General features: G+C 52.0%; 1 protein-coding gene across 3 annotated transcripts in view; it reads left to right on the forward strand.

The window, feature by feature from the left end:
* Positions 1–7,728, forward strand: part of Cacna1i (calcium voltage-gated channel subunit alpha1 I) — a 112,520-nt gene that overhangs the window by 53,477 nt on the left and 51,315 nt on the right. For all 3 annotated transcript variants that reach the window (XM_031349760.1, XM_031349769.1, XM_031349776.1), the window contains exon 6: positions 7,016–7,175. In XM_031349760.1, coding sequence (XP_031205620.1) covers positions 7,016–7,175 — 160 coding nt within the window. The remainder of the gene's footprint in view (positions 1–7,015; positions 7,176–7,728) is intronic.

The raw sequence follows: 7,728 nt of genomic DNA on the forward strand, positions 1-7,728 counted from the left end.
AGAAGATCTTAAAGATACCCATGGATGGAGTGGGAGCAATGTTACGTTGTAGCAGGGAAATGGGGCTACAGTCTTTCTACTGCATTGTCAGCCCACAGTTCTAATTCAGCTCACCTGTTCTGGGATCCCAGCAAGCCCTGCTCCCTCTGTCTTTGAATCTTCCAACTAGAAAGCGGAGTTAATATTACCAATCTCTGATCTGTTGCATGGCTGCAATGGCATAGTGTGTACGAAGAACTTCCTGCAGAAGGTCAGGTGTGAGCAGTAAAGGGCAGGTTCTGGGTTGAAGAAGTGGGGTCTTGGGGATATCTTTTTGTAAAAGCTGGTTTTAGAAGAGTCCATCAAGGGCTGGTATTCCTGCAGACAGAGCATTCTACTGATATATTCTGGAGCTGGTGTGGTAAGGAACTGCATGTTGGGAGGGGTGAGGACTCATTACTTCCTGGACCTGACTGTTATTAGATATTGCCCATCATCTACCTCCATGGGCACTGCATCATTCTGACCATAACTCCATCACAGTCTCACAGGGCTATGTCACTCCCTCTCCTAACAAACAAATGGGATGTTAGGATCATGTGACATTCACTTTATAATTGGAAATTGGGGTGCTGAGCTCTCTGCTGCCTGAGGTGAGGGGCAGTGGCAAGTTCAGGGAAGGTACCTGCCCTGGCATCCAGGTCTGGTTTGGCCCTTTCTAGTCATATAGGAACCTAGCTGGATCACTGTCAGGCCAGCTGTGTTGAGAAGGGACAGGAAGACCCAGGAGTCTTTCCGGGAAGGACCTAAGGAGTTTTATTTGGGACAGGGTCTGGGAGAAAGAGAAGTTGTGGGACAGAGTTGACATAGACATTTTGTCTTTTCTGGGAGTATGTGGTTCCTTGGGCTTTAGTCGGAAGGAATGCTTTGAGTGAAATGTTCCCTGGCACATCTGGAGTTCCAGGGCCACCTATCCTTGGTCCCAAACCAGGACTGTCTTCTCCTGGGGAGTAAATAGGCCCTGCAGCTTGCAGGAGAGCAGTGGGGAGAACATCTGGCCAGATGTCTGCTGGGAACCCAATGGGATTGTGGGACATGCCAGAGGGTAGGGCCAGAGCAGTCAGTTCAGGTCAAATGCTGAGTCCTGTTCTAGGAATATGGAAGATTGCTGGACAGGACACAGTGGGTAGGAGTAAGACTGTGTATTGGCCTCTTGATTGCTCTTCAACTGAAGTAGCATTGCCTGGGTCCTCTACACCAGAGCCAGGTATGGGTCAAAGCAAAGATCCATCCATAGCCCCTCACCATCAGCTGATACCTGTGCCCCAGGTGGTGCGCAAGGGTCCAGGGGTCAGGGCTAAGGTCCTGCAAATGCTTTCAGGAGACCTCACAGAGGAGGGTGACAGCACTTTGGGAGAGAGAATGAGCGCTGCTGCTTGGGACACTGTGGATGAGAGCATCCCTAGGGCATGGGCACACTCTACGCTGGTGGAGGAACTCAAGGCCTGTAGGATGAAGAAGACGGGGTGCTCTGGGACTGGTGTCTGTCTTCAACCTACAGGCCCCTTCCAGGCTGGGCTTGTGTCAGTAATTGTGACCCTGGCAGTCCGACCGTCTGTTGCCTGGCCCGGCCTCCCTGGCCCCTGTTGTGCCTCTGATTAGTTGGCTTGGCAACAACAGGGCAGCAGACGGCTTCTCCTTGCGCTCAGCACTTTCCTGTCCTGGCTGCTCTGTGCCCTCCACCAACCTGGCCCGATCAAAAAGCTTGCAGCCTTGGGGGCCAGGCCACAGCCGGGTCACGCCTCTTTCTCTGCTGTCCCTCCCGCCCCTGGCAAGTGGGTTGTGCCCTGGTTGAGGCTGGCACATGTCCCATGATTTCTGCTTGAGTTAGCCTGGCAGAGTGGCTGAGCTAATCTGGGTTGACAGCCCATGTCTGCAGAGCACCTTGGGCCCGGGGAAGAAACTCCTACTAGGAAGTGAATCTTCCCTCTGGCAGGTCTCCTCCATGGCCACCATGGGGCTTCTCAGGATCTCTGGCAGCTGAGGGTCTGCTCTGGGATCTCCATCTCCTAGGGTTGGGATGGAGCTGTTGTATTCATTTCCCTGCCTGGCACTACGGTACCAGTTTTGATGCCATCTAGACCCCACCTCCCCTGCTGCTATTCATGTCACATTCCTAGATCGATCAGATTCTTCTGTTCTGAACCTGTCTTAGCCCCAGTGAAGCAACTCTACAGGGATGGTCAGGGACCCTGAACTCTACATGTCTAGATGGATTCCTGTCTGTACTGATGGCTGCTCTGTGTCCCCAAACCTTCAAGCTATCGTCAGGGGATAATTTCCTTCCTCCGACATCTCTTGATCCCTCCTTCCCAGTATCACCCAGATCCTTCCTGTGTTTCCACGTCACTGTCATCTGGATCTGGCATTTCTGTCCTTTATTCCAACGGCAAGGCACACAGGGACAGGGGATCAGATGCCCAGTGGCAAAATACCGACGAGCCATGAAGTAGGCTTAAAGTGGCTAGGGCAACCTCAACAGTGGGGTTCATGTTGGGGAGCCCATTCCTCCTGGCTCCTACTCCAGCCATTATACGGTCACCGCTGCCTTCCTGGTCGAAGAGCCTATGCGTCTGTCCTCCATATGATATGAGCTCATGTGATGATATTCACTGGACATTTGCACAGGATCCCGTGAGCTGTTTCCCAGTGGCCTCTTCTGCCCTGGCCTGCTCTGTTCTCTATGTCTGGCTGTCTCTGTTGCCTGAAGCTCATTAGTGCAGACATGACTCTTTACCTCCTTTGCTTAGCATAGTCTTGCTTTTCTGGTTCCCTGACCCCATCTGGCAACCACCCCCCTTCCTGGCTTGCCCATCTCCATAGTTAGTGACAAACGGAAAAACAGACAGATCTACAGACTTATCAGACTTGTCTGTTCTCATGGGGCAGGGAAATTTGTTTTTTTTTTTTCCAATTCCATTTTATTATTTTAATTAATTAGTTTAATTAATTTTTTATAATTTTTTATAAATCTTTTTAATGCACCAGAAGAAGGTGTCTGATCTCATTACAGGTGGTTGTCAGCCACCATGTGGTTGCTGGGATCTGAACTCAGGACCTTCGGAAGAGCAATCAGTGCTCTTACCTGCTGAGCCATCTCGCCAGCCCAGACCCTATAAATCTTTTTTAAAGATTTATTTTATTTATTTTATGCATATGAGTACACCACCACTGCTCTCTTCAGACTCACCAGAAGAGGGCACCAGACCCCATTACAGATGGTTGTGAGCCATGTGGTTGCTGGGAATTGAACTCAGGACCTCTGGAAGAGCAGTTGGTGCTCTTAACCGCTGAGCCACTTCTCCAGCCCTTAATTAATTAGTTAATTGACTTTTGAGGCAGGGTTTTCCTCTTTAGCTCAGGCTGGCCTCAAACTTCAGGCAATCCTTCTCCCTTATCCACTCTAAGTGGAAGAATAACAAAGATTCTTCACCACCTCTGGCCTCACCTGGCTTGATTTTTAAAGCGGATGCACCCCTGGGGCCCAGAGCCCTGTATGGTGGCGACATGCTTCCTGTTTAGTAGCGGTGGAATGGAACATCTGTTCACCTATCAATCTCTCTAAGTTTTTATTTGTTCCTTTGGTTTGTATGGATGTTTTCCTTGCATATACGCCTGTGCTCCATGTGTGTGTCAGATGCCTATAAAGGCCAGAAGTGGGTATCAGATCCCACAGAACTGGAGTTACAGATGAATGTGAGCTGTCGTGTGGGTGCTGGGAATCAGACCCAGTCTTCTGGAAGAGCAGCCGTGTTCCTAACTGGCGAGGCATCTCTCTAGGCCCCACCCATCAGCCTTTGGTTCTGTAATCTGTTGTGTCCTGAGGGGCAGGGGCTGCTGCTCTGGGCAGGCCCAGCTCAGGACTGGGGAACGTAGGCCTTGCATGCAGACTTGCCTGCGTTCAGAAGCTAGATTCAGGGTAGTGGAGCCCTGAACCTACAGGAGTCCTTCAAGGTCGTAGGTACTGTGATTGAGGGAGAGTGGGCTCAAGTCAGACACCAGCCCGTTCTCAGAGACCAGAAGAGGAGAGTCCAGACCGGGAGACCGATGGACTGAGATGCCCTTCTGAGTGTATGCTGGCCTGGGGGGATGCAGGGAACTGAGCCTGCAGAGGATACAGTGGTACAGGCTAGGGCTGCCTCTGGGAGTGGACCCAGGGCCGTCCAGATAATGATGTTTTGAATGGACTGTGGGCCAAGTTGAAGAAGAGGAGGAAAGGGAGGAGGATGAAGGGGAGGAGGAGTGAGTGTGGTATACATGTGCTCTTGAATCAAATACTTAGAGTACAGTAGGAACTGCCTGCCTCGACATGAGGCTGCTGTAGCCCTGGGAAGGGGTTTGTCTTGCTACCCAGCTGGAACTGGAACCTAGACCTCTTCATTTGTCTGTGCTGGCTGCCACCAGGGCTGGGTCTAAGGCAGATATCCTGTGTCCCCTGTCCCTTCTTGGCTGGGGAACAGGCCCTTGGCTAGACTCTTGGGTCCACTGACATCTCGGGCCACCTGGCTCCTGACCTAGGCTGAAGGCATCCAGAGTAAACCCAGCCTCAGAGAGGGAGGCTGTCGGGGTGGGGGACTGCGGGGGGAGCCAGCTGTGCTAGAGGATGGGCACTTTTGACCAGGTATGGTGAGAACCCAGGAAGGCTGCTTGGAGGAGGAGATAGAGCATGTAGAAAGAGAAGTCTGAAGGTGGCTCTTCCTCCCATGCATGTACCCTTCCCTCTGTCCCTCTGTCCTGCCTTCTTACCCAAGGTCTCCCTGTCTCTGTCTCCATTTCTTTCTACTGCTCAGTCTATGCCTCTGCTTTTCACCCTTTCCTACCTCCTCGGCCTCATGTGTCTAGTGCCAGACGGAAGAGCATCAACATCCTTCCTGTCTTGACTACTTTACTATACCAAGTATGTAAAAGAAGGCTTAGCCAGGCTCCTTGGGGCTTTGCCTGACTCTTAATCCCATGGTCCCAATTCCCTGGGCAGCCACGGACGAATTTAATTTGTGTTAAATTCCTAGTCCCCTAATTACACCTTGGCTCTGTGGCCCCAGGACTCTCCAGGCCCTAGAGAGGAGCTGGGCCCCTGGGTGAAAAAGAAACTGAGGGAGAAGACTGCTGTTCAGGGAAAGTAGCTGGCAGCTCAGAATTTCAATATCCTGGAGAACAAGGGAAATGTAATTAATTGAGCAACAAAGGCCACCCTTGGGAGCAGCCAGGAGCAGCCGGGCTGGCATTGCGCTAGTTAGTGAGTCGTGCGGAGAGGATCGTGTGGTCTCCTCAGGGTAGTCTGGTCCAGTGTGTGGTCTCCATCCACTGCCCCTTTGTGGACTCTAGGATGGCACTTTCCAGAGCCCAGAGCCACCCAAGAACTATGGCTGCTTTGAGATCTGCTGGTGACAGTGACACAGGCCTTTGATTAGTCATCCATCCTCTCAGACATGCCCTACCCAACTCATTGGAATCCTCTACAGCAACCCCAGGCCTGGCATGGCAGCTATGCTCACAGGTTATACTTCAGCCCCTCTGGCAGATTCCTTATATCCTGTAGGGCCCAGCTCCCACTTCATCCTCCCCACAGATGTGTCCTTCGCAATAGTCCTTTTGCTCAGCCCTGCTGTCTCTGGACCTTGCTGCTGGGCTGTGGGCTCTGTGGGGAATTCTTGGCATAGTACCGGCAATCTACCGCTCGAAGAATGAATGCACGCGTGCAAATGTGAATGAATGATTGCAGCCCCGGGAAGGCTTGCAGTTGGTCCATGTTGGGGATCACGTGGGTACACGTCTTGGTTCCTTGCCTCCCCCAGTAAACACCCACCCCCTTTGTTCCCATGTTGGAGGGTAGATGTAAAGCAATGTGAGGTGCTGAGCCCTGGCCCTGGATGTTCTCAGTTGGATGACGCAGCTTGCCAGGGAGCCCCATTGCTTTTCCTGAGAGGACGCTGACCTAGTTTTGTGGGGAGGGAAGATGGGGGTAGACATTAATTATTGATTGGAAATCACTCCACACCGAGTTTGTGATGCAAATCCGTGATAATTATCCTCATTAATAACCACCTCAGCATCATGCTGGGATCAGTCAAAGTCCAACAGGACCAGCGCTCCTACCTGTCATCATCGCTTGCCCCTCCCCCTCCAACCTTCCCCTCTTCCCCAGTCTTGTTCATGAGCCGTCAGTCATCCAGCAAATGTTGATGAAGCTTATCTTCTGGGTTAGGCCCCGCTGGCTTCTGGGACTATTGAGGTGACTCAGGCACAGACCGTGTTCTCCAGGAGCTAGGACAGCCCAGTAGGTAGGACAGGGAAGTATACAGCCGGATGGGGATTTATTAGGGTTAGATGTGGATGCAAATGGGATGCAAATCTCTGAGGCCCGCACAACGTACAAACTGTAACTGTTACAAGGCAGCCTAGGTTAGGAGAGGCTGAGATTGCCTGGAGCAGAGGATTGAAGGCTCTGGTAAGAGAAGGTTGGGAAGGCTCCGCAGAGTGAGATTTCACTGGGCTGAGGCAGGTGATAGGTGGTTGGTCGCTGCCAGTGACATAGGGAAAAGGACTGGCTGTAGAAAGAGGGGTAGACTCAGTATCAGGCAAGAGTTTAAATTCACATCCTTCTGCTACCCAGCGGGGGGATGCTGAGCATAGAGCTCCTGTTGGTCCTTTGGACTGCCGGTATAAAACAGAGATAAGACTGCCAGCCTCAAGGCGTTACTATGGAGACTGAAGGAGAACCTATTTGTGCACGTCCTTAGGAGGGCACTCAGCACCTCAATGGAAGCTCCCTAAGTGTATACTCCTTCACCCATGATCTCATGGAAGTGCAGCAGGGCCCAGAGCCATTTTTTCTGGCTTTATGGGCATGGGGGCAGACGTGGAGGAGAGCGGCTCCCAGAAGGAGAGGAGTCTCCACCTCTCCTCCCGCTACCCCTCAGCCTTGTGGCCTGTTCTTGCTTCTCTGATGTCGCCTCCTTGGCCCTTCCTCTCTCAGGCATGCGGATCTTGGTGAACCTGCTGCTCGACACGCTGCCCATGCTGGGAAATGTGCTCCTGCTCTGCTTCTTCGTCTTCTTCATCTTCGGCATCATCGGCGTGCAGCTCTGGGCAGGCCTGCTGCGCAACCGTTGCTTCCTGGAGGAGAACTTCACCATGTGAGCCCCCCCCCCCTTAATTAGACTTCCTATTGCTTTGATAAAACACTGGGACCAGAAGCACCTTGGGGAGGAAAGGATTTATTTCATCTTACAGTTCATCTAGCGAAGTCAGGACTGGAACTCAAGCAAGGCAGGAAGGAACCTGGCGGCAGGAGCGGAAGCAGAGGCCATGGATGGGTGCTGCCTATTTGCTTGTTCCTCATGGCTCGCTTAGCCTTATAGAACCCAGGACCACCAGCCCACGGGTGGTACCTTCCACAGTAAGCTGGGTTCTCCAACATCAGTCACCAATAGAAAAATGCCCTGAGATTTGTCTATAGGCCAACTCAAGGGAAGCATTTTCTCAAATCAGATTCCCTCGTCTCAGAAGACCCTAGCTTCTCTCAGCATAAAAACCTGGCTAACACTCCTCACTTCTATCCCATCTCCAACCCATTCTGCTCCCACTGACTCTGACCTGCCTCTTGCTAACTCATTTGCTAACTGAGAACTGGGCCAACAAAGTAGGAACAGCCAATTTTGGAAAGCTGGATGTGAGGGGAGAGGGAGA

Source organism: Mastomys coucha, unplaced genomic scaffold (genome assembly GCF_008632895.1).
Source record: "Mastomys coucha isolate ucsf_1 unplaced genomic scaffold, UCSF_Mcou_1 pScaffold11, whole genome shotgun sequence".
Lineage (NCBI taxonomy): Eukaryota > Metazoa > Chordata > Mammalia > Rodentia > Muridae > Mastomys > Mastomys coucha.